General features: G+C 40.5%; 1 protein-coding gene across 3 annotated transcripts in view; it reads left to right on the top strand.

Annotated features, from left to right (window-relative positions):
* The window catches only part of crtc3 (CREB regulated transcription coactivator 3), a 47,746-nt gene extending 21,140 nt beyond the window's left edge, over window positions 1-26,606 (top strand). The window contains exons 5-15 of one of the 3 annotated variants that reach the window (XM_036584356.1): window positions 4,472-4,534; window positions 6,174-6,277; window positions 14,270-14,308; window positions 16,684-16,769; window positions 17,347-17,396; window positions 17,547-17,764; window positions 19,664-19,929; window positions 20,216-20,452; window positions 21,963-22,046; window positions 22,812-23,007; window positions 23,922-26,606. In XM_036584356.1, the coding sequence (XP_036440249.1) occupies window positions 4,472-4,534; window positions 6,174-6,277; window positions 14,270-14,308; window positions 16,684-16,769; window positions 17,347-17,396; window positions 17,547-17,764; window positions 19,664-19,929; window positions 20,216-20,452; window positions 21,963-22,046; window positions 22,812-23,007; window positions 23,922-24,127 (1,549 nt within the window). In that variant the 3' untranslated portion in view covers window positions 24,128-26,606. Of the gene's footprint in view, window positions 1-4,471; window positions 4,535-6,173; window positions 6,278-14,269; window positions 14,309-16,683; window positions 16,770-17,346; window positions 17,397-17,546; window positions 17,765-19,663; window positions 19,930-20,215; window positions 20,453-21,962; window positions 22,047-22,808; window positions 23,008-23,921 lie in introns of all 3 variants that reach the window. The other 2 variants (XM_036584355.1, XM_036584357.1) reach the window with 2 other exon arrangements.
* The last annotated feature ends 579 nt before the right edge of the window (window positions 26,607-27,185 follow it).

Here is a 27,185-nt window from a genome sequence, read left to right as displayed (position 1 = left end):
TTGCTATGTTGTCTCTGTTGTTCAGCATCAGAGACCAATAGGCGTGGGCATGGTCACTGAATGAAAGCGCTTGGTTGGCACTGCGGTGGAACAAAGAATTAGTTCGTTTAGAATGTTTTAATGGATATCAATAAAATGGTTTACCAAAAATTTACCAAAATAACACAATTTTCCTTTCACCCTTCTTTCTCCATTGACCAAAGTATGTTTATTATTGCATCTACAAGGCTAATATAGCAGAAATCTGTTCCTCTCTAACACATTTTGGAAGACATACTGCCCATTTCAATACTGGTTCTAACAAGCACCCCTCCAATTGAGTGAACACAGGTTCCCACTTTAGCAGCAGAACTTGCCCAGAAAGCATTGAGATCTGTCACATTTCCATTTCCAAACCCATACAAATGCCGGTTATAAGCCAGTTAACATAAAAATGCTATATATTTCCAAACCATAACATTCAGTTAGCTCTGTTAGAGCAGTTTGCATGGCTAGCTATACAGCTCACTGAAGCTAACATGCTGAGGGTGAGTGCGTTACACTTGAAAAATCCACTGTTCGCTGTCACCTGCTTCACTTATATGGCGAGTGGCCACCTGTGTACCTTAGATGTGATGCACTTCTGAGTGGTGAGTCAAAGTTGGCGAGGGCATGTTAAAAATTGAATTGAAAATGGGCCCTTGGCTTCCATTCCTTGTTAGATACATTAGCCTCGTAGCTCCACAGCAAAACCAAAGAAAGAAACTTCCGATACAAGATATGAAAATCCTTTATTAGTCCCACAACCAGAGAAATTCACAATGAAATGATTTTGCTATTAGATTAAAACAGTTACCTTTAAAGTAATTGACTGTGAAGCTTATCTTTCCTAAATTGGACAGTTCAGTGAGCTTGGAGGACAACACTAAAGGCCAATTCTGTTATGTCAGCTAACAGCTTGTGTTGTCTAGCATCACGCCGAGTGATAGGGGGAGAGGGATGACCATCCTGGCCACTTCAATATGCTGAAGTGTGTGCTGTGGCTCTTTTACTTAAGGAAAATATATTGCATCAGTAGTCAGGATCGACAGATAATATTAAGAACTTGCCCAGATATTATGACTCTTTATTTTTGAACATATTTCTGATGCTATTGGCTGTTTTTGCTGGAAAATTTTCTCACATCATGATAAATGGTGCATGACCCATTGAAGTCTAGTCTGATAAGAATATTTATGTAGTGTAAAAGGGGAATGATCTCAGAGCGATGAGGACGGCCATTTTAGCCATAACTCCATGAGATCCAAAGGACAGGACAGTTTTTGGTTGGAGTGGAAGGTTCAGTTGTCCCAGGAGAGCAGCAGTCTCTCTGGAGTCTGGGTAGGGGGGATGGTGGCTTGGTTCTGAAGTCTGGGCAGGGTCTGTATGTTGTCCCTGTGGAGACCAGCTGGACTGGGTCATTTCTGAGGTCACCACTGCTCTCCTAGTCCCACGCTCCCCCATCCTTTCTCTGCTTTGGTCACCACTTGTGCTAGGCAGGCCTCTCCTGGGAGGGCACCCTTAAAGGCATTCTGACCCAGAGACATGAAGCTTGACTGTGGTCCAGTAGGAATATGCACTGATTGAATGGTCTGTCCAGTGCCTTGGTGGCCATCGGGTTTTGAAGCCATCCGTCAAGCATCTGCTTTTTAGATCAGTTTGAAAGCAACAAAGCCTTCAGAGTTGGACTTAAATGACACTGAAAAAACAGAAGTGGCCTGCAGGAGGTTCACATAAAGCACTCTCTAACTCTGTCTCTCTCTGGTGGGCAGCGGCTTTGTTTTGTTTGGATTTTTATGTAGACTGGTCAGTTGTCTCTTCATGTATCTATATTTTCCAGCTTATCCCCTCGTTGTACATGTCTGTGGGTTTAATCTTCTATTTTGAGAGTGCCATCTTTAATTTACACTCTCAGATATCTCTACGGAGATGCGAGACTAGGCTGGCCGCTTGGCCTCAGCACTCCATATGGCATGTGCTGCTAAGCCTTAATACAGTTTAGTGGGTGGGGGTAAAAAGGCTTTGCGTAGTAACGTGAAAATAAGCTGATGTCCAGCGTGTGCTGGGCAGCAGAGAGATGGCCCAGTCGTGTTTTTAAATTTTTTCCTCTTTTTTTTTGTCTTTCCTACATTTTGTGTTGGTAAATCATTGCGTCACCCTGATATCCCCCAAATAGTTGTTCTACATAGCCTTTTCCCACCTGCCACGCAGACAAATTGAAAATGGTTTATTGCTGTTATTTCCTTTCCCTGGAGATTTTTTGTTGTGGAAAAAAATATGCAAGCCTCTTTTGGTGGAAATATTAAAGAGCAGCATCAGTATTTTCTAAACCTGCTTACACAGCCTACAGATGTTCCACAGCTGGGGTTTCTACATCTGGGCTCTATGATGGGCAGTTGCAGAGTGTAGAAATTATGCTTATTGCCTGTCCTATGTAATTTCTTTGTGTGCTTTTTTGATTTACTGTTATGACATATAGATAATTTGATCTGAGACACCACAGTTACTGTAACCAGGGCGAGTGCACCTTCCTGTCCCACAGTATTTATGTCCTAAAATTGGAACATAGATCTTCCAAAATGAAAACAATAAGTTGGCCAGTTTTGAGCAAAAAAATCTGCTGATTCTGACTCCATTTCTGAATGTGCACTCCTAGATGATACACTCAGAAAAGCTTACTCTGACCTAAATCATTATAATTATAAAATTTGCTATATAGCCCGTAGGGATGTGCATGGGTACTTGGTTGAGGTGACAGTATTCAAGTACTGAAATCAGTACTTGGGTACTTGTTCCATATCATCACAGGAAAATATACAGACTAAGACTGCAATGAAACATCAATTTATGTTTTAACAAGACTTCAAAGTGTATGTTACACTTTGCCACTCCAAAACATGAGTGCCTGAATGTAAATGTGTTGCCAAGAATGCATTCTTAAGGAAGTAACTGAGAAGATAGCTTTTTTGCTACGTTATTACCACACATTTGTGTAGGGCACTGTGGGATCAGTGACACGTGGCATTAAAACACTGAACCGGATGATGACTGGTACCAGGAACCAACCAATAGAGCTTTTTAAGCCATTTTATTAAAACCAACCACAATAAAACTATGTGCTATGATGTGTAGTACCACACTGGAAGAATCAATTTGCGGGCGGCACCAAAGAGAAGAACAAAACAAAACCTAACCCTGCTTGCCCACTTAAACAAAAAGTACTTAGCTAAACTACACAAGAAAACAAAAACTAACTACTCTACACTTCCCTGGCCAGTAATCAGAAGTACCCCACTGACCTAGGGAACTAGACAGAGTAGACTTCTATGTGGTGCAAATGTATAGGTGCGCCCCTCCTACCTGTTTGAAACCCCAGGTGGAACAAACAATCAAACAGTCTGTTGTAAAACAAAGTTAAAAGCATGCAGGTAACAAGAGACAACTCCTTACCTAAAAAGCACACTTCTAACACAAACTAAACACAGCACACATGTGGTAACAGTCCTCTCTCTCTTCAGCCATCTTGAAGTTTTCCTTTTAAGGCTTAGGCTCCTCCCCCCAACTACACAAGCCAGGCTTCTGATTGGTCAAAGGTCCTCCTCACATGACTGATGGCAGAGCAGGTACACCTGCGAAGGGAGAGACCGGGAGAGAGACAGGCACAAACGCAAAAAAAAACCCCAAATAACATGCTTACACGTAACACTAGGCTAACTGTTGATGTTAGCTAGATCCAGAAACAGTGGAAATATTTTTCTTAAAAATGAACATGTTGGCACATTGTCGATAGAAGAGAAAATACCTCAGCCAGAGTTTTAGCTCACATCTGAAGAAGCAGCCTCTGTTACTCATCCAACACAAAAACTACTGTTTTCCATCAGCTATTGAATAATAACACGTTTTTTAAATGTATTCCTCTGCATGCTTCTAAATGATTGTGCTACTGATACTTTTAGCCTCTTAACATTATTAATATCACCTTAAAGAGTAAGCCTCTGACCATACGCTAATTTCAGTTATATCCGTTCATTAAGTGTTAACTCTTGCAAAAACTTGAATATCAAAATCAGTCGGAATGCACATATCAAGCTGCACATATCATGCTGTTTTTCAGATTTCTTGATATGTCTGATTCAGCCCTTTAGAGGCTGTGGATGTTGCAGCACATTTGTTTGTTCTCTGATTTGTTCCCAGACGTGGCAGTCCCTGTAGTAAATCTGCGAGGTGTGCCCTGCTTAGGCTAACATGAGGGACCAAGCTGTGATTTGTGTAGTTCTGTTTTTGTGTGCCCGCAGGCCCACCGAGGATACTGTTAATCGCAGGCTGCCGCTCTTTCTTCTCCTTTCTCTCTGTCTTTTTGCTCATCTCCCTCTACTAACCCAAAGCCAGGGTGATCTCCAGTCCCTATGTGTTAATGACAGTGAGTAACACATGATTGTTTCCATTTCCAAAGGGAGCAGCAGCCCTGGACTGAAGAGAAACGGCCTGGGTTTAGATTAATATCGCAGCTCAACAGGTGACCTTTGATCTTCGAACTTCTACTGAACTCCTGTCACAGATCAGCTGCTCTGGATTTCTGTCTTGCATTTTCTCTCCTCTGCTTTCTCCCTTTTGACAGATATTATCATCCTGTCTCTCATTCACACATTCTCTTCTTTGATTATTTATTGTACCATTTCTTGTTTCATGATTAAGGTCAAGTCGATTTCTAGCATATCACCAATCACGGCCTTTTTGGTTCTGTTTAATTTCAATCATATTTAACTCTGTGGAACAAAAAAAGCAAATGACTGTATCGGTAAGGCAGTCACTTCCACATTGAACTAAACCAAATTAGGAATTCTCTGCTAATCTCCAAAAAAAATACACATAAAATAAAAATGTAAAATATGCCTGGGCTTGAATCTTCACACTGGAAATCAAAGCATGAACATGGAATTGGTGATTATTGGTACAATTGAAATTTCATGCGTCGTTCAAAATTTACTGTTTTTATAGATCACTGTTGATTTGATCTGTTTCAGATTTTTTTTTTTAAATGACTTGTTTAATTTAAATACAACAATGAAAGCAGATATGGGCAAATTCAGTGTATAAATTCTGCTTTCAGTTGCAAACGTTGAATGTAAATGGCTAATAGAGCTACAGTTGTTTGCCAAAGTTTGAACACCACCATCATGGTCAAATGATGTGTCTTGTTGAAAATAAGTTAAGTTCTCTACAGGGAACAGACTTAAAAATGGCATTTTTCTGCTGATTTTAGTGCACAATTTTATTTGTTTGCTGAGTTTAACGCATTGGAAAAAATGTAAACATTTTCATGTTTGCATATATATATATATATATATATATATATATATATATATATATATATATATATATATATATATATATATAAATATATATGCAAAAATTAAAATGTAGTAAAGTAGTGTGTTTGCTGTAGAGGAAGTGTACTTATTTCCCCTTTTTTTTGCATAAGGCTATATACTGTCCTGTTAATTAATATTACTAATAGATTCCTCAGATACATTAAATTATATGAAAGGAGTGAAACTAGAAAATAGTGGCCATGTTGACACTATACTTTATACTATAATTTAGTGAAATGCTTAGGGTTGGAGCTTTTTGTTCATGACTGTAAGTTCATGTTTTCATTCTGAATGTAGATTTGAGCCCTGCCTCAGTGTTTGTCTCCAAAAGCACTATGAGCTCATGCTGAAACAAACTCACCTTTGTACTTTGTTGCTGTAGTTTTCATTCTGTCGTGATGCATAATGCACTTAAAACGCAAACTGCTGTTGGAGACAAATGCACTGCATTCACCTTTTCATGTGCAGTGATTAATGTTGGAGCTCTGTCCTGAGTGTGTGCTCAGCAGAGAGAGCCAGAAAAGCACTGGAGCTTCCTGAAGAGCCCTTGAGAGACAGCTCATGTGTTACTGGTTAAAGAGAGCAGTGAGTGGTCGGGTGGGGGGTGTTTGACTTACCTGCTTGTATGGATTCAACTGTGCTCAGGCTTTTGCTCAGCCTCACCTGGCTGCTCTGAAAGGAACAGGCCATTGTTCTTTACCTAGTATGCCAGTTACCAGTGCCCTTTTTATCTTTCTCACCCCCCCCCACCCCGTGTCTCACTTTCTCTTTTTTTCTCAACAGAACCAACTCAGACTCAGCTCTGCATACAAGTGCGATGAACCCTAACCCGCAGGATCCCTTTGGCATGAACCAGCAAATGGGTAGGGGGCCCCCCCAACGTAACGGTGAGCTCCGCCATTCCCGTCACCACCTTTTACTGGCCAGTAGGGGTGCTGTAATACAAATACTCTTAAAAATATATATTTTTTGAAACAGGGAGTTGGTACAAGATGTGAATGCAACATATTTGTTATATCAGACATGCACCCCTAAAAAGTGGTTCTTCAAGGGTTCATCAGTAAATGCAATGGTTATATATAGAACTGTCACAACTCTGACCTGCTGAATATGTTGCTCTTTCAAGAACCTTAAAAAGGGTTCCACTATTGTTACAAGACATAGATTTTTTTCTTGTCACTATATAGAAACCTTTCTGCTTAAGTGTACTGACATAAATTGGGTGTAATTTCCACTACACTATTATAAAATATTTTATGCTCTTACTAAAGACAACCATAAAAGGAGGAAAAAACCTTCCCTGTGCTGCATCCAAAACCATTTACAGTTTGTGTGCATTTAAATGATTAGTCTTGTAAGAAAATTACTAGATTACATGTTAATTATGCTTTCACCAGATGCTGTGGTCTTGTTTTGGCTTGTCAAAGTAAAATGAATGATGGCCTTTCTTTTTTTAATTCTTCATCGAAAAAGGATAGTTTCATTGTGCACAAACCCAGTACATATCATTTTGTAAAAATTGTGTCCCTACACTTACACTTTTGGCAAAAAAGATTCTATACAATAACAGTATGACTTGTAACAACAATGGAGCCCTTTCTGGTGCTATCTAGAACCATTTTAAAAAAGTTTATTATACAATGCACAATACCTTGACTCCAATACCATTTTCTAAACAGTGCTGTTTTTTGATGCTTTCTTTTAAACTTATTAAATTGAGTTAAAAGTCATATATTGCTTTAGACTGTAAAGTACACAAAGGAGCACTGCACAGAATCTATCCAGCAGTGAGGGAACATGCTAATGACATTAATGTAGACAGCCAGTCAGTGGTCTACATTTTGGAACAGGCCTGCTTATTGGCTCACTGATGCTGATGAGACTGAGTATTTAGGGTCTTCAGTTTGTCATTGTTTGGTGCAGAATTATGCGATACGTGGTAGTAATAAAGTAATTTGTTCAGTACTATAAAAGCGTTGAATTGTGATGCCCAGGCCTAGTTAGACCTCTACTGGACAGCATCAAAGCAGCCCCTGCGTAGGAGGGGAAAAAGGCTGGGTTAGAGCGCTCTGTGTGAGGCTGGTGAGTGCTGTGCCTGTGTCAGCATTAGTACATGCTTGCTGTGATTATCACAAACGCCTGAGAGAGTGAGAGGGGTGCTTAAGTTGCAACTGCAGCTGTGTTTGTATTCTGCTCTGGTAGACTGTCATTGACTGCTGTAGAGCTGCAGATTACACAGTGCTGAAGTCTTCAGCTGTGCTTGTGTGAAGGTGATCGTGGTTGTTTGGGTGTTTATTTAGTAAGGCCCAGGTCACTGATTAACAGACAACACGGTCTGTAGTTCATGTGCCGTAACACAGATATCCCCAGTGTATGCTGTCTGTGCAGATGGTGGATTGCTTAGAAGAGCTCTGTGGGTCTGTGTTTGTATCTGTGTTATCCTTGTTTATTTTGTTTATTAGCAGTGGATTTTAGTCTAAATTTTGGAAGCACTGCATGTTTTTGTGCTTGCACCACTCTAAAACACCTGATGCGATCACACATGACTCATCATGTTATTATCAAGGCTTTCCTGAGCTGGTCCACTGGTTATAGAGTAGGGAGAAGACAAAAATGCACAGTGCAGGGGGTTCGTTGAACTAGGTTTGGGAACCAAACTGTAAATTATTGTTAGAAATGGATTTTAATGTGAAGAGGGCTTTCTTCAGTTGTTGTTGCTATTGTTGTTGTATGGATTATGTTTTACTTGTCTGTCTGGATGTTACATACAGCAATTTTGCCTTCCACCCTTAGTCATGCATTTGTGGTGGCATGTAGTAGTTCTTACTCTGTCCCATACATGACCAGAATTGAACTTGTAAGCATGTTGAGTGAATTGATATTCTACAGTAATGCCATGTTTACTGTACCCAATATAGGTGACAATATTGTGGAAATGTGGCTGTTGAGCTGTACTGGTTGAACATGCTCTTGGCAGATATCATGCCAGTATGTCGTAATGAACGTCTTAGGCTGTACTGGACAGCACCAAGTTTCAGTCATCAGACAAAACATATTCAGGTCTCATATGAGTAATATCATCAGCTCACATACATCAGGCAGATTGGCCCAGTTCAAACACCTCAGACAAAATGACTCAGAGAGGAAGGCGTCTAAATGACTTTACCAGATCTGTTCTGTCTTACAAGATTAATTACAGTTTTGTGGCTAAGTTAAAGATGACCATATACTACGACCACAACTTTTACTGAACTGTGCTTTTATGATGTTCTTTAATTTCACAAAAATTAAGCTTTACTTGCACTCTATTACTGTTTGCTTCCATTCGCTTCAGTGCCAGAGAGCATCTCAAAATTACCAGATGGAAAAGTGTTGCTATTATTGTCTGTCCGTCTGTCTGTCTATCTGTCCGTCTGTCTGTTCAACAATCTGTCTGTTTTTATTATTGTTAATTAAAAATGTATATATGGAAACCCCCATCACAGTTTAACCGACTAGCACAGTTATTTTCTGCACAGTTAACTAAATAAGAAGATTGTTTTACAGGCACAGGGCTGGTGGCGTTGTTGTATCTTTTTTCAGTTAGAAAGTAGGGATACAACAAAGGCCTGCTTCAGTCTGCTTCCTGAAAGCTCAGATGAGATGTAAATGACTGAATAACTCAGTTGTGTTGCTGAGTGCATCTCAGTAGGACTGCTTTTAAACATTCTCTGTGGGTCCCATCTCAGATAACCTCATCGCTTGCCATACACTAAATTGCCAGTGCTATACTCAAATCACCCACCATATTTTTGTGTTTTATTTGACGTCATACTATATAATTAGTGCCATTTTGAGGACTGCACTGGCTAACGTGATGCTTACCTTCAGTTTTCTGAAGCAAAGGATTATAACTGTTTATGAATTCTGTTGCCCTCTTTCATGTATTCAGCTGCAAAATATATTCATAATAAACCTTCCAAGATCAGTCAGAACCCTTTAGCTGACCACGATAAGCCTCATTCATTCCCTTTTGTTGTGATCAAACCTTTTCAGTTTTGTCTTTAAACTAGTGTTGTAGTACTTGAGTCCGGTACTGCAAATTAACGGTCTTGGGCTCGAGACCGGCTGAGTGTGACACCTCCGTCTGAGGTAACTGGAAACTGAACTTTTTGTTTCTGTCATTCATTCTTTCATGACCTGGTGGTAGATGCAGCGCGTCAGAATTAATAAATTGACAGAATTATCAAACTAATCCACTGAGAACGCAAATAACTGCTCTCCATTGCCAGCACTTAACTCGCAAAAACTTTACTTGCATTTAGCAGAAATGCCAATGCTATCATAATAAGAGTCCCATACAATTCGACTGTTTTTAAATGTTAGAAGTTTATTTAATTCAAGTGAACAGTAAAATATTTACTGAACGCTTTGTGTGTTTATTTTACTATAATCATCATCATCATCATCATCATCATCATCATCAGTAGTAGTTGTGGTTTGTGGTGATAGAAACCTGCTAATTAGCATTAAGAAAAAAAGCACTTACATGAGTGCATATATGTAGTTAAAATTCATTCTTGTAATAAAAAAAAATGGGATCTACTGCACACCCCCCCTCCAACCCCTTGAAGAAGACTACCTGGCTAATGGCCTCACAGGTTTTTTGAGTATGAGAACACAGCGCTACATGTTTAAATAAAATCTGTTCGCTCTCCTTTGAGGATCCAATTGATCCTTTCTATGGTGGCTTAAATGTACAGATCGGATTGTTCTAATTTAACAATGAGAATGAATGTAGATGTTTGGTTTTTATTCAGTTGATTTTAGGCGGCACTTTATAGGAACACAACTGCTGCCTATAGCCCATCTCTTGCTCAGTAACATTGCTGTGCCGGAGACGCTTATATCAGTTCAACACACATACCAGTGCCATGTCTGTCACTACTGTGCAGATAATGGTCCACTACCAAATAAAATCTGGTCAGCAGTGGTCTTATGATGGTCCCTTTCTGTTGATGGCCAGGGAAGAAGCGTTTGATAAATTGTGCAGCAGCTGTTGGGCTATAGTCTGTGATTGTAAACCTACAAAGTGCATCTATATGATGGGTATTTCTGATAAAATGGCCTGTGAGCGAAGGTACAAGGCAACTTAGCATCAGTGCAGTGCATGCAATCAAGCAAGTGAAACAGTAAATCTAGGTATTTACATGGTAAACTTTATAATGTTAGTAGTTTGGCTAAGCCTGTCATGATCATGAAATTTTAGCTAACAGTTAATTACCGTATAAATAATTGATTTTGTTCTTTATCATATAAAACTCTTATAGTACATGCCTTAATTGGACAGATGGGCTGATCTCGCTTTCTAGCTATCAATACTTAGTAGTTCCTAACTGATCGCAGAAACAGCTCAAGCTTTAATAGACAAACATTACATGTGTCACATGATTCCGCCACTCCCAGTCTGCAACATGGAAGCTAAGACTACGTTCACACAGCAGGAAGTGGCCCAAATCTGATTTTCTCACCAAATCCAGTTTTTCCAATCCAAGTTCACAATATTGTTTAAATGTGACCTGTATGCGACATCAGTCTGAACAGATCAGCTCCTAAACTGACCTGTATGCGCAGGAACATTGCATCACGTTGCTTCACGTGGCTCATCCAGAGGTAGACAATCACTGACTGTGAATGAACACCAGTCACTTCCGGAGCTTTCAGTTTCATCTTCGCCAGCATCACAGGAGCCATCATGAAGCTTCACTGACTGACAGCTGGGCTCGTCACCCAGAATGTGTTCGAGCTCGCCGTCAAAAGGGCGCGGTCACTTCTTTGGTTCGTGTTCTCGGAATCTTTTAACTTTGCTTTCAGACTTTTAACTGTCGTTTGACGCTGCAGCCTCGCTGTCCTTCGGCCGCGTTCAGCCATTTCTTTCCAGATCTCTTCAGACACAGAGGTGTGGAGAAGTCTCTTCTAATTTTTATACAGAAATATCACCCCAAATGTTAGAGGTCTCCGCATCGCGAAATTATGACAAACATCGAGTTGGATTGACATAAAAGCCGCATGAATTCCAATCTGGCTGTTGCGACGGTTTGCATTAAGATATGCAGAGCATATTCATAGTACAAACCTTGTCAGTGAACTATGAGGGCAAAAAAAAAAACGTTCATTAATTGTAATCAAGGTAAACTATTCAGTTAATCGTGATATTGATTTGAGGTCATATTGCCCAGCACTGCGGTGTCTCATGAATGTGATTTCAGCTTTCTTTTAACATATTTTTGCCTCAACTCTAAAATACACCCAATTAAATTCTGTTAGTTGTGACATAAAAATAGAGTTGTGAAAAATAATTAGCTTAAATAATACTGATCAGAGCAAATAATTGCAATCAAGTGATTATAACCGTGATAATAATATTAATCATACTGTGCTGAATAGGAGGTGTCAGTTCCAACATCGAGCCTGTGCATGTAACAGGAGGAAAAACATAGCTCTGCGGAGCAGAGAGGTCTAAACCTGCTGAACTGTCTCTCTCTCTCTTGTTCTCTTTTGTGCTGTCTCTCACAAGCAGAGAGTTTATGTAGCTGTAACACCGGAGATGTAGTTTATCAGATCTGTGTTGGGGCGGGCAGGATTACATCGCTGTTTTCCTGATGGATTATTCCTCTCTTTGTTTAGTCAACAAGTTTAAGCAGGATGTTGGTGAAGTATCCAGGGCAGGTATGAGTCTGCAGCAGATGAGGCACAGTGTCTGTAGCCCGGGGCACTCGTCTTCTGCAGAGACGTGCTGGATGATAAGAAAGTTACAGTTACAGAGATGACTGAGAGTTGGGATTAAATCAGATCTCCAAAGTCTGCAGTGCAGACACACAGTGTTGCATAGTGTTAGGTGAGGTGAAATTGACTGGACAGAACAAACAGAAACCAGCCTTTTGAATCCAAGTGTATCTTTTTCTCAGAACACCTACTATTAAAGTGTTATTTTGAAGCAGGGGGAGGCCAATCAAAACAGAATGATAGGATTCTATTTCTGTATGCTCCTTCGGAGCAAAATATTCATTATGTACATTATTGTACCTCCTCGAGTTGTTACGGTATAGCAGTTTCACCATTTGAAACCAGGCAGTTGTCTCTCAGTATTGTCCATAACTGGTATTTACTTAGGTGCATGACGCAGTTTGTATGTTGTTCTTACATAAGCCTTTGATCCAAGATATCTTTGCAAGTATTATTTTGGATTTTGTTGCTTGGCGGAACAGCTAAAGCTGTGTACTTTTTGGCATACAGTGACAATAGAACAAAATAGAACTGAATTAAAAACAGAATTAATAAAGAAGAGAATTTAACACGACTAAAATAATACAGTCTAGGGCTGTCAGTACTTCATCAAACTTGGTTAATTGAAAAAATATTGATTAAAAATTAATTTCTCTGTCAGTCGTTGTTGATTAGTTGGCGGTGACCGCCAACAAGGCAGATCAAGATAAGCTTTGCACTCTTTAGATTTGAAGTACAAAGTGAAAATAGAATTTGTAAGGACTGGATTTTAAGATGATGAAAATAATACAGTTTTAGATTGTCTTGATTAAACCTGATTATTCTATGACTTAATGAAAGACTGAATAAAAACGTATTTTCTTTATCAGTCATCACATGACGATAATGGAAATATTACATTCTCCCAGGGATTGCATTCAGTAAGTAGCTGAACCTGATGGACACAGTGATTTATATGCATTTTTGGACATTGATTATAATTAAATATTTGGTACGTTGCTCAATTACTAATATCACTGTCCACCCTACAAGGCAAAACAATTTAAGCTTAATTTAAGCACAAAACCTAACTAGAATTTGTAAAGGAAGTCAATTATAATTTGAGAAATTATACAGTTGTGGTCCTGGGCTGAGCATTTTCCACCCTAGTTGTTGTTTTTCCATGTTGCGACACTGTTGAAGAAAAAAAATAGATTAGATTGTCCCAGTGAGGGGGAAATGAGGTGCCGCTGGACATTTGTTTGCCTCCATTGTGCGTCTCTGCTGGGTGTCTGGGCCCAGTTGCCCTGCTGGATCTGTAGAGCATGGAGTACTGGCTCCAGGCCCACGCCAAGCCTACACTCAGCCAGAGCTGGCCCAGCGCACCCAGGGGAAGTAGAAAGGAGGCCTGTTCTCTACAGTATCCCTCTGGACACTAAACAATGGCTGTCATTTGATTCTCACTGCACTTGTGGTTCTCAGAGGCCTTTTCCTCTCCCTAAAAGCAGCTCCTCTTATAGATGTCTTATAGAGATGGAGCATTGTGTCTTTCTCTTCAAGTCCAGCCCGCAGTGGAAGGTTGTAGTTTGCGCCTGAACTCCATAGTGGGCGGAGTTAAGCATGCACTTTGAGTGACTCAATTTGTATGAATCAAATATTTGTGCTGTGGGGAAGGCTCTCCCTGTGGGGTTTAGCATCCAGCACTGCAGCTTATAGCTGTAAAAAGCCTTCTTTTATAGAAATATAAATAAACATATTAGTTACCTGCTGCAAATGATTTTCTTCCTAGTTCTGTTACTCGAGATGTGAAGCATGAAAAAAGAGCCTGTTCTGTTGTACAGTAGCTAAGTTTGCAAAGGTTTCATAATGTTAAAGACAATGTCTGTCAGTCATTTTGACAGCCAGGGACATATTGATTAAAGTTTAGAGCTTGTGTAGAATTTGCCACAGGGAAGTCTTGTGTAATATTTAAGCATGATGCTCATGTTTACATGTGTCAGTGTGCAAAGGAAATATTTAGCCTTTATTCTTTGCAGCATTGCTAGATACAGATGTGCTAAATATGTTTTTGTGATGTAAAATTAATTTCTCTCTTCTTCTCCTGTTTTCTTTACTATGTCGGTGTGGCGGTGTAGCCAGCATGAATGAAGCAGAGGTGGATGGTACAGGAGATGGTAAGTGTCTGTGGGCAGAATGTGGACATTGAACAGGAAAGAATGGCAGCTGCTTTTAAGTTAATTTTTTTTTATGTCTATCCAAAATGTAAGTGAGTAATGTTAAGTGGTTTATGTATGCATCTATACGTGTGTGTATCTATGTGGCCATCTATATATACACCGATCAGGCATAATATTATGACCACCTCCTTGTTTCTACACTCATTGTCCATTTTATCAGCTCCACTTACTATGTAGGTGCACTTTGTAGATCTACAGTTACAGACTGTAGTCCATCTGTTTCTCTGCATACTTTGTTAGCCCCCTTTTACCCTCTTCTTCAGTGGTCAGGACCCCCATGGACCCTCACAGAGCAGGTACTATTTGGGTGGTGGATCATTCTCAGTTAGTGTGTGTTGTGCTGGTCTGGATCAGACACAGCAGTGCTGCTGGAATTTAAAACACTGTGTCCACTCACTGTCCACTCTATTAGACACTCCTACCTTGTCAGTCCACCTTGTAGATGTAAAGTCAGAGACGATAGCTCTTCTGCTGCTGCACAGTTTGTGTTGGTCATCCACTAATCCTTCATTAGTGGTCACAGGACGCTGCCCACAGGACGCTGTTGGCTGGATATTTTTGGTTGGTGGACTATTCTCAGTCCAGCAGTGACACTGAGGTGTTTAAAAACTCCAGCAGCACTGCTGTGTCTGATCCACTCAGACCAGCGCAACACTCTAACACACCACCACCACATCAGTGTTACTGCAGTGCTGAGAATGATCCACCACCCAAATAGTACCTGCTCTGTGAGGGTCCATGGGGGGGTACATGTATGTATGTATGTAGTGTGTGTGTGTGTGTGTGTGTGTGTGTGTGTGTGCGTGCGTGCATGCGTGCTTGTATATTCTTCCTCTGTGCATTGTGCAGATTAAAGGATCTTATCTTACATGCAGGTTAACCTGACCCTGTTAGAGGTGATATAAACATTCTGAAACTTCTCTGGAACCCAAAAGCAATGAACCAGCATTTTACAACCATTTTAAAATACCCTCCCATCTGTTTAACCAGTGTTTAGGTTCTACCAGCACCAAGGCTGATTTTGCATATTTCTGTACAACTGTAGAGTGATAATTGTTAGTGTTGGTGTCCCCTGCTGGCAAGAACGGTCAGACACAGGGAGAATGCCATTTTGGCCTTTGATTAGAATTTTTTTTTTGTTTGTTTTTCCTGTATCCTTAGGAAACAGAGGGCATTTGATAGAAACAGTTTTGCAGCTGTATAAGGATGCACATTTTGGCTGATAACTGATAGTCATTAGTTGATTATAAATTATTATTAACCTAAAATCAAGGATGCAACCCATCAAAATATCACTGATAATATTTGAAACGGAAACTGATCATATTTACACTTAAAAGTGCACAGGTCAGCTGAATCCTGTATGAAATAGAGTTCTTTGTTTGGACTATGGAACATAGTACTGATAGTTGGGGCCAGGAATAAGTGTTTGTAGAAACAGTCTGAAACGATATGTAATATACCCTAACCTGGTTTTGTTGAAACCGATGGGGCTGACAACTACAACATGTTCATGATTATACTAAAATGTTTACAAAGTGAATAGAATATTTGATGGGCTACTAACAGTTCTGCATTGTAAGGTTCTAGTTATCTTTTCACTCATTACTAGCCCAAGTCAAAGTGAACATAAACGCCATGACCAGAGCAGCTGTAGGTCGAAGTACCTCAGTAGGTCTTGAAAGCTGTTGCCGTCCACAATGTCCTTTACAACAAATTTGCACATCTTTGTGTGATTTCCTTACACCGCTGGGCATCACACTTTCTCTCTGAGAACATGAACAAAGCAGTTAACTGTCATATCGCTTGAGGATATTAGCTTTTGAGATGGTACGTTGTTGTAGCTGTGCTATTATTCTCTGGAGAAGTGTTTATTTAATTTTCAATAGGCCTATCTACTGGAACCAATCACCTATTATACTCTATTATACCATTCAAAATGTTCCTTAGCACGATATGATAAACCACCCCTGTTCATTTAAGAATAGTTGTTTGTTGGAAATGAAATAAAATGAAGTTATTTTTGTTTGTTTATTTTTTAACCAATTTCATTGGCCAAACAGCTGATCATCTACATCCCTGTTACTCTATGATAGTGTTGTTGTCTTTTGCTAAATATTAATGCTTAGTGAAATATTAGTAGTTATTAGTAGAGTTAGTTAATGGATCAAACAATAATTTCAAATAGCAGGTCTTCTGAGTACCCACTCACTGCTATATTTGGCTTCCTGTGTGATGTGACTGATTTTGTGGTGTTCTGGTGTAGTCAGATTGAGGGTGTTGCTAATGGATTTTCTGTCCTTTTTTTGCAGTCTTCTCGTTCCCTGCCATCCCTAACGAGGAGAGTCTGATTGGTGTGAGTAAGCCATTGCCCAAGCAGCTGTGGGAAGCCAAAAAGGTGAGTGAGTTAGTGAGTGAGCTACAGAATTGGGTAGATGCAGTAGTGCCTCTGTGCTCTTTCTTGTTCATTATTGCTTTTTCCATATGTTCCTTTAACCATTTCCAAACCTCTCCTCATGGCAGTCTACTATTATTTGTAGTAATCATCCAGTACCTGGTTAAGCAGTACTTTATTATGTTAAATCAAGGGTGCTGGTGATAGGATTTAACAAATTCCTGTAATGGCTGGGGGAATCCAGGAGACATCTGAACCCAAACTTTGTCTTTTCATACTGGTTCCCAAGATATCAACTGCTCTCTTTCATTTTCAAGGCATTTCAAGACTTTCTTTTTTCAGGTTACTTATTTATTGCACGTATTCTGGTGACATATGGTGTTGTTTTACAAGGAAAACACACTGATGGCTGAGTTAAATGCCTTTTAATAGTGTGTTTAGGTGCCTAATGTTTTGTTTTGTCATATTTTTATTACATTTCGGTACATGCATGACTTACTTTCTGTAGTCTGATTGTCAGACTGCTTTTAGGAGTGCTGGGTGAAGCACACCAGCCTAATGTTCTATCGTTTTGTGGCAGGTGCAGTCCCTGTCGTCACGGCCCAAATCCTGTGAAGTGCCTGGAATCAAGTATGTCTGGCTTTCACATTCTTGGCGCAATGTGTTCTTTGTGCTCTACTGCATATAGATGACGTGAAGCCATGTCATCAAACTGTACAAATTGTTTTATGAAGTGTGGAACTAGTAATCTTGTTCTTCCTGTTTCTTTATTATTCATAGCATATTCCCATCTCCAGAGCAGAACGCTGGTCTCTCTCATTACCAGGGCACGTTAAATACAGGCGGCTCCCTGCCTGACCTCAGTAACCTGCACTTCCCCTCTCCTCTACCCACCCCGCTGGATCCTGAGGAGGGGGGGTATCCCAACCTGAGCGGTGGTAGCAGCACGGGAAACCTTCCTGCGGCCATGATGCACCTGGGCATCGGAAATTCTCAGGGTAAGTCCACAAAAGCATTGCCAAGGGTAAAGCATAAAGTAAAAATTAAGTAATTGACTAGGTCACAATGCATGGATGCGCATTGTGATATCGCCAAACGTCACAAAAATTTGACGATGCATGATGAATAAGCATTCTTCAGATGATAATTGATGATCTAATGCAGTTTTAAATTCTATTTGTAAACATCCAGCAGCTGTGGGAAGCAAACACACAGCTACTGGTTGTCGTATGTGCCACACTCCTCTCGCCAAGTCTCATTAGTAGATTTTGCCACAATTGAATAGTCGTGATGTTTCTGCATTTATATTTTGTTCAAGATAGCATGAGAATATAAAAAATATGAATACAGTATCATGAATCAGATTGAATTGTGATATTATTGCCGTTACACCCCTATAGTGGATCAGTTATTTTCACAAGTAATTTAGTTTTATTTATTCATAATTTTTTTATTATTTGACTTAACTCTGACTTAACTGAACAATAATAAATCATTCATAGATTTCCAAATACTTGAATTGGAAATAACACTACAAAGCCTTTAAAATTTATACAAGGCTTAATCTGTCCATGAAACCAACTCACAAAAGCAGTTAGACGGCTCTCAGTGCTAAACTACTTGTAACATAAATATTTTCAGTTCATCGTGGGACTGAAACGCAACAGCGGAGGGGACCTGCCAGTGACACCTTATATTTTGTGACTGATACTTAAAGCTGCACATGCAAGTTTCCTGAGTTGGACTCACCCAAGTGCCGGTGTGAACACTCTGCCCTTTGTTTCAGAGCTACTCTAGACACAGTCTGGTGAATGAATGCAGTTTGTTCTCTGCAGACCCATGTCCGTGCATAAGAGCAGCCGGACTCCCACCCTCCACTCTGCCCCCCCCCCACTTTCCGCTATCTGATTGCTCTCATTCACTTCCATTCTCTTGAGCTTTGGACCTTCCATTCAGGCCTATGTCTGGGAACTGCTTGCACTGGCCTGCTGCTCCTGCCCATGTCGGCTGAACTGGATGCAGGCTGGCTGAAGCCCAGAGTCACGGCGAACTTTGACCCCCTAAATTGGCTGCACATAAACAGCTCTTTTCTCCGTGTCCTCAGTGGTCCAGCAGCTCACAAACAATCCCTCTGTGTCTTAGCTAGGCAGAAGACATCAGGCTGAGACTACAGACATCCAGCATGATTCTGATGAACGTGTTGCATAAGACTACAATAGGTCATGTTCAGTGTCTCTCAGTTTGATTTTTTGCAATTCAAGGTAGATTTATTGGCATGAATGGATTAAGTACAGTGTTGCCAAAGTATAATGAAGTCAAATGGGTTCAAATCTTTTTTTTATTAGGTACTCTTATTATGTTTTTGTAGTCATTCTTTTTAAAATAACCATTTTGCAACCTCTTTGTATCCCTTAGATTTAAAAAGGCTGTTACTGTACCGTTTAAGCTAATATATATGAATGTGGCCTTCTTTCTGATTGGCTGTCCTGTCTTATATCTCGTTCACAAACCAATCTGAGCAGAAACACTTGTGAATGGGCAGAGTTAAACTGCTGTGTGCCAAAAGAGCAAAGTATGTAAATTTTTTCGTTTTTCACAAAAACAGTTATCACAAAATGAGCTGTTTTTGCAGCTTAGTTTCCATTGTTCTTGGGAGTAAATGGTACATTTTGAAACTTTAGTGTTTACATACTACTTCACACTCTTTTGTTCCACAAAAGCAAGGAAAATTTGAATATAGGGGTGACATGGGCCCTGAACAGACGTCATATAAGCCTTATCAATTACAGGATTAGTAAGAGTAATAATGATAATAATGAACATTGCCACACAATAATAAAATTAAATAAAATGAAGTGGGAGTCTGATCTCTACCAATCTTGCTCTCTTTCTTTTAGGCCTCTCCTCCTCTCTAAGCAACCCCTCCATTCAGGCATCACTCACCAACTCCCAGCTGCACTCGTCTCTCAGCAATCCCTCTATCCACTCGTCTCTGCGGCTTTCTTCGCTCTCCAACCCTCCTCCCGGAGGCATGGCCACCTCGCCCAGGAGACGGCCCGCCCCCATAAGCCCTCTGACCCTCTCTCCTGGGTCTGAGCAGCGCCGCAGCCTGGGGAAGCAACTGTCACCCACCATGTCACCCTCTCTCTCTCCCATTACACAGGTGCGGCACTTGTACAGTTAGTTAAGAAAGCATCTCTCCCAGAAGGCAGCTGCTATTGCCGTTACTCTAGAATGTCTCAATAATATCTTGCATAATTGCATTGCCTTTTTAGCATGAGGTGCAAACTGACGAGAAGTTCCCCAGACTTCCTGGAAAGGTTTGTGTAAACTGTTAAGTTGAAATTTGGCACCTGCTTGCAGAGAAAGGCCAGGGACACACTGTTCTAAAACATCCTGTACGCGGGCTTGCAAATGCGCTAATTTTTGTGCTTTCCTGCTTTCTTCAGGGGGTTGCCTTGGACACCAGCAACTTGCCAATGGAGCCTCCTCCGCCCTACCCGCTCTATCAGCAATCCCAGCAGTCCTTGCAACAGCAGCAGCCCCAGTCCCATACACCCATGCAGCAAGGTGCCCAGCATGCTATGGGGCAACAGCGCCAACCTCAGGGAGGGCAACAGCAGCAGCAACAGCAGCCGCCTGTGTCTCCTTTACAGAATGTACCCCTGGACTTCAACTCTAGCACTGTGAGCACATGCTGCAGCTTATTTTCATAGAATTGGAGATTGAATGGCTGTTCGACAAGTTTGTATAGGTTACTTATAAGGATGCAAATTTTGCTTTACTGGCTTTACTGAATAAAAAATATGGCTAAACATAACAGGTATGACAGTAGCGTAATGTAGTCTATTTACTTACATGTACCGTGTTATTAGCCCAAGTTAACAAACATATACGGCCTGACTGGGGCTAGCTTGAAGTTCATGCCTAATTTCAACACCAATCAACAGAAAGTCGGTAGCTCACTGCTTTTAGGTTTTTTTTGTCATTGGATTAAAAACATGGGCTAACCATTTGCTAATAAACAGATTTGTAGACTGTAGCTAAAGGGGGGGTTCACACTGGACATGTTTTTGTGGACTGAGGCCCCTCTTCTCTGTTGTTTAAGCAGCAGTCAGTGTACTGTGCAGACTGATCAGTCAGACCAACAGCTGCGAATACCCGCTCTGCAGTTAACCGTTATGGCTGGCATGATAATGAAAACTTGCTAACTTGAAGTGAAATAAGGAAGGGAATGTGAGATTGGGCTTCACACTGGTATGCACAAGTAGCATCTGACCAAAGTTGCTTGCCTTAGCAGCTCTCGAAAGCCACCAACATCCACCACACTCATGGGCATCATATCCTTATCTATCATTTTACACACTTGTGTGATTTCCTCAAACATGAACAAAATAGTTTGCTGTCTTCTCTTGGTTAGCGCCTGCAGAAGTTTGCTGCTGATATGATGCATCATTGTACTTATCCTCCTGCTGAACTTTAATACAGCATAACATAAGTTACTTCTGACATCACCTTCTTGCAAAAAGTGGTCCCACACATGACTCTTTTTAGCTTCATGCTTTCCTTTTGATGTTGGGCTAGTTATGGAGAGCGAATTTCAAGAGTCCATTCTTCAGCTCCAACATGGGTATCACTCCTGGCCAGTGACTCTGAGAGTCAGAAAGCATGGATTTTCATCATATCACTGCAATCTGTAGCTACTTAAACATTGTGTAAACAACATTTAGGATGGTTTAATCTCTGAAAGTTTAGTCTTTGCTATATCCCTTTATTAATGGCTTTGTCACTGTTGGTTTCCCAAATTATGTACCTACACCAGCAGTTACTGTTGATCTCTAGAGTCATTTTTAAAAAGTTGTTATTATTATTATTATTATTATCATTATGTAATAGCCCTCATATGTTTTTGATGACAATGTTTAATAAACTTTGGCCTATTATTGATCCACCTTCAACATTGTAGCCAAGAATCAGTTATCATTAAGTCATGAAAAAGCTGCCCCCTCAGACTGTGCCAATGATCAGCATTATTCTAAACAGATAAGTAGCTTAGAAATAAAATTTATTTACTTTAAGAATTATGACAGGATAGATCCACATACGAAGTATCTTTCTTTGCAGCTTATGCATTGCGTGTCTTATTCACGTGCAGTACAGTTTGAGAATTGACCTGCTCTGTTTGTCCTTTCAAAGCCGAACAGCATGGGAGTGTTCTGCAACGATCCGTTTATGGAACCACAGTTCTCAGGTCGCCAGTCCAAATGCCCACCTTATCAGGTAAGGACACAATCACATGGGCAATACCAGCCACTTTTCCAGTGCCTCAGATTAAGCCTAAGCCTAAACTAAAAACAATTGCCTGTGGTAATTCTGTATTTAGACTGAAATTCAGGCCCAGAATTAGAGTGTAATTCATGTGTGGGAAACAGGCAGTAAAATTTCCTCATCTGCAAAGGTTTGAAATGCACAGGATCCACACACCCACACCTTTAGGCTTGACAGCTTTATTTATAACTGTTAACAATACCTGTTGTGTTTGGTGCACATTCACATAGTGGTAGAGCCATAGTGTAAATGAGTGATCCACGTCACTCGTTTAGTGAAATAAATAGATTTAGTTTTCACAGGTTCGTTGCTATGTCAACGGTGCCCAGCATGAGTGATAAACAACAGTAGATCCTGAGTGAAACATCAAGACCAGCTGCATGAAGTCAGTCACATTGGTTTTAAGGAAGTCTTTTCATAAGCGTAACAACTAAAGCTGCTTTTCAACTTTGTCACGGTTTTGTTTTTTGATCAGATTTGACTAGCGCTTGTTGGTTTGTTGCCTTGTTTTGGTTTCCGGCCATGTGCTTCATTCTCACCCAAACAGGTTTTCATGCTCATTTGCATAGTCATATCCTCAACAGCTGCTTTCACTACATATCCTTAAGCACAACTGATTAGCATGGTTGTTGATTCTGTTACTCTTGGCATCAACAGTGTTGATTATTTTTAAGGTGTTGTATTGTTTGTGTTTAACTCTCCAAACCCTTACAGCAGGACCAGTATAACATGTTGGAGCATGCCATGAGCTCTATGGCTGGAGGATTTGACCCTTCCTCTAACCTTTACTGCTCCCAAGCATCCCTTACGGGCCTGGGTGGTAGCCATGGCAACTTGCAGGACCCTCTGTCGATGAAGCCCAACATGCTGTATTCTAACTGTGGAGGAGGAGTGCCCAACATCATCCTTACAGGTACTGCATGTGATAGCAGTAGCTGCAACGCAGTCACTGACTGAAACTAACAGTCTAATAAACAGTCGGCTAATTAAAAGAAACAGCGACAGCCAGATAGTTATCAGTCTTACACACACTTTTTTCTTACACTTTGTAGGCTGCAGTCCAGTTTGCATGGTTAAAGGCACATATCCTACATTTTTTTCAGGTCCACTTTTGTGGCATTTTTGTAGGTTTATGTACCAGTAATAGTCTTGGTTCATTTTTACATGAACGTTTTCAAACCACTCTTTATCCCTTAAACAAGCTGCTTTTGTTGCTGTGCCTTCAAAATAGGTGTAAATTACCTCTGTTGTGATTGGCCACCCTGTTTTCATTCAAAAAGCTGTTCACGATGAAACATTTCTTATAACTTAAGCGTGATTAGGTGGAACTAATCTGCTTTAGGCTTAACAGGCATATATAAATAAGCTGGTTTTTATGATGACATGAAACCATTGGGTTAAAACAGGCTGTTTTTGTAGGTTAATCTGCATATATGGACCATGTAGACGTTGGTGGACAGGATAGTTTGAAACTTTAAAAATGTTTACATAGCTCTTTTATTTAAAAATAAAACAAAAAAAAAGTGAAGAAAAAGTTTTTTTTTTCCATGATGTGGGTCCATTAGGGCTGTGGTTCGCAACCTTTTTAGAGAACCAGTTCTGTAAATTAAATATGTTAGTGTGAAAAATATTTTTAAAGTTTAAAGTATTAAAAGTTCTTTAACAATTGGATATTTTTCCTAAAACTGTGATTATAAGAAAAGAACCATTTAGGAACATTTCTTTTTTCAGACTGTATCTGATGTATATGAGACACATTTCTCAAACGTAGTAATTCAGCGAGCAAATCAATGAATAAGTGTTGATCTTACTGCTCCTCTCTTTCAGATGATTCAAACCCCAGCCTGTCTAAGGACATCAGCAGTGTGTTATCGGCAGTTCCTGAGTGTTTCGATTCGGAGGGAGTTTTCCCCCTGGAGGACGAGCTTCGCATTGAACCCCTCAGTTTGGATGGACTGAGCATGCTCAGTGACCCTGACATGGTTCTGCCAGACCCCTCGGTGGAGGACAGCTTCCGCAGCGACAGACTCTGAAGAGCTGCATTTGTGCCCAGATGTTCATACTCCTGCAGTTTCCCTCTCTTTCTCCAACACATGCATACTCCCGCATGGAGCAGCTCACCCACTGCTGAACGAATACATGCACAAAACTCCAGCAGCAGTACCCATCCCTGCTTTATACATACAGATACAGCTGAACATATGGCTCTTTTTTCATTTTGTAGACTCACAGACACATACAGACACTACATCTTAATGAAAAAATGACTGGCGAGCCCATTAGTGCGATTCACACACAGGCAGCGTCTCTCAGGGGCCATTCTGATTCTGTGTTCTCCATCTGCCACTCGAGACAGTTATGATTATGAGTACTCGGGAGCGGGAGATGTGCGAAATCAATCCGAGCGTTTAATGCAAACATTTGCCACACCCAGAGTAAGCCTGGTCCTAGACTTACGGAAAGGATTTTCAGAGGAAAAACCTCACTGACAGTATAACTTAGACCACGCTTAATCTGTGCCAAGTCCCATATGTAACATCTGTTGAAGCCCCAACTGGGAATTAATGTCCCCAGGACTTGATTCTAAATTTACTAACAAAGCATGGTGAACATGTGTGTGCACGCAGTCTTTTTGTAGCAAAGTTACCTTTCAGGAGTGACACCAGCACCACTGTGGTTGTTTTTCCAAGGCCTTAGTTGTTGCTGTCCTGCCTGTTGCAGCGATTCCTGACTGGGGCTATAAAATGAACCCCATCCGACACGCAAATTTGCTCACATCAAAATGATTGTAATCCATTCACGGCAGTGTGACAATCAGACCCAGAAACCAACAGCACTATCAAATGGATGCAACTTCATAGCGCAGGACGCATCTGTCCTGGTCTCTGCCGAATCGCTGTAACCAAAAAAATGTGCTACTCTTAGACATGTCACCGTTTTTGAATGTTTATGATATATCATCACAGAGCTGTGTTTTGCTTTTAGGCATCAGATTTATGGAAAGCAGAAAAGGTTTGGCTTATTCTATGCCAAATAGCTGCAGCCCCTGGAGCCCTCACTGCAGGGTGTGATTATGTAGAGAAAGAATGCACAACAGTATGGTGTGTTATGGAACAGAAGGAGCCAGCAGCCTGCCTGATACCAGCTCATATTGATGCGCCACATGCTGCAGTCTTATGCACCAGCAAGATCAGTCGAGTTGATCGCTTCCCCTGCAGTCTGCCCTCCACCCCTCCTCTCACCTCTTTTCTGCATCTCTCATCTTCAGTCTGATTTTCTCCCCTTTCCTCTAGTCTTTCCTTTTCCCCTTCCTCCTTTTCTGCCCTCCTTCCCTCCTATTTTCTGCCCCCTCTCCTCCAGTGTGGCGCCCTCGCATCCCCTTGTCACTTCTGCATCCCCCCCCTCTCCTTTTTCTGCCAACCTCCCCTCTTTTCTGTTCTTTTTTTTTTTCATCTTTTCTGCCCTCCAAAATGATGTCCTCACATCCCCTCCTGATGTCCTCACATTCCCTCCTGCCCTCCTCCCTTCCCTTCTTTTCTACCCTACTTCCCTCCAGTAATCTCTAGTTCTCTCTCTTCTACTCCAGTTCTCCTCCACTCCCCTCATTACTGCTGTTCTCCCCTCCGCTTCCCTCTTTTCTTCCTTTCTCCCTCTTTCTTATTTTCTCCTCCCCTACTCCCCTCTTTCTGACCCCAACCCCCCTGCTCCCCCTTCCCCCTCCTCTCTTTTCTGCCCTTACTTGCTCTTCAGTCTATTTTCTTCTACTCTTGTTCTCCCCCCTCTGCTCCTCTCTGTTCTTTTCTCCTCCCCTCCCCTTTAGTCCTCCCACTCCCTTCCAATCAGTGCCCTCTCTCTTTTCTCCCTGTCATTAGTTGAGTCTGGCTCTCGGCACCAGCACCCTCACCTACCATACTGTTAGAGCAGCCTGAAGTGCATGATGGAGATTTTAACACATCCCAGAGAGACCAGAGAGAGACCAGTGTGTGTGCTAGACCAGTCGGTGGATGTGTCACTGACTGTAGGTGAGCTAAAAGCATAAGGCAAGCTAAAGGCTCTTCAGTCAGACATTAACATCAAAGGATATGTCAGATGTCAGTGAATGAAATCCCTCATATGTTTAAAAGTGAAGAGATGAGGGGATCAGTAATTTCTGTATAGAACTTTTTTTATTATTTGCATATATAGTTAAAGCTTATGAAAGAGATGTTGGTCACAGATATATATATATATATGCCTCATAATTTCAGTCTGACTAGAATGTATTTTTAAAACAGAAAAAAGGGAAAATTGTTTACAAAAAGTTTATGAACTAAACTGTATGAGTAGAAGTTGAAATTTATATGATTTTGGTATAATTCTGAAAGAATATATTTGTATCTTTTATTGGTCCAGTCAGTTGTAAGTGAATGGAAGCCCTCCTCATGCTATGGCTATGCAGAATTCAGCATCAGACAAAAGGCTGGAACAACTTAGTCCATGAGAAAGGAACTATTTTACTTGTATATTTACTTATATATATATATATATATATATATATATATATATATATATATATATATATATATATATATATATATATAAAATATATCAATTCAATATATTATCTCTTATTATACATTTTATACTGACTTGTAATATGTGTTGCTTGTTTTTTTTGTTTTTACTTGTTCATCTGTTTAGCTCTGAATTTTCTATATGGGTGTGTCTTTTGTGGTAGTTTAGATGTTTGGCCTGGATTTGCTCTGTGGTCAAAATGTTTAGTAGTGGACATGGTATACATTGACTAGTGCTTTTATTGTTGGTTTTGACATTCACACTGATCATTAGAACAAAATTAACCCATTCAGATCTTCTCACTTTGGCCATCATTACTTGCTGGATGGCCTTCGTCATTTTGCACACTGTGTATGCAAAGCCTTTGGAACGGATGCATTAACTTTTTTTAGTTATTTGAAGTAGTAGACCTAAATGACCAAACGTTTTCAAATGAGTTAGTGCGTTAATGTTGCTCAGGAATGCATTTTGAGTCACCATAGCATTGCTTTTATATATATTTATATATATATTTTATATATATAATTTTTCTGGGGA

The sequence above is a fragment of the Colossoma macropomum genome, unplaced genomic scaffold (assembly GCF_904425465.1).
Source record: "Colossoma macropomum unplaced genomic scaffold, Colossoma_macropomum, whole genome shotgun sequence".
Classification (NCBI taxonomy): domain Eukaryota; kingdom Metazoa; phylum Chordata; class Actinopteri; order Characiformes; family Serrasalmidae; genus Colossoma; species Colossoma macropomum.
This window is presented reverse-complemented; position numbering and strand designations above follow the sequence as displayed.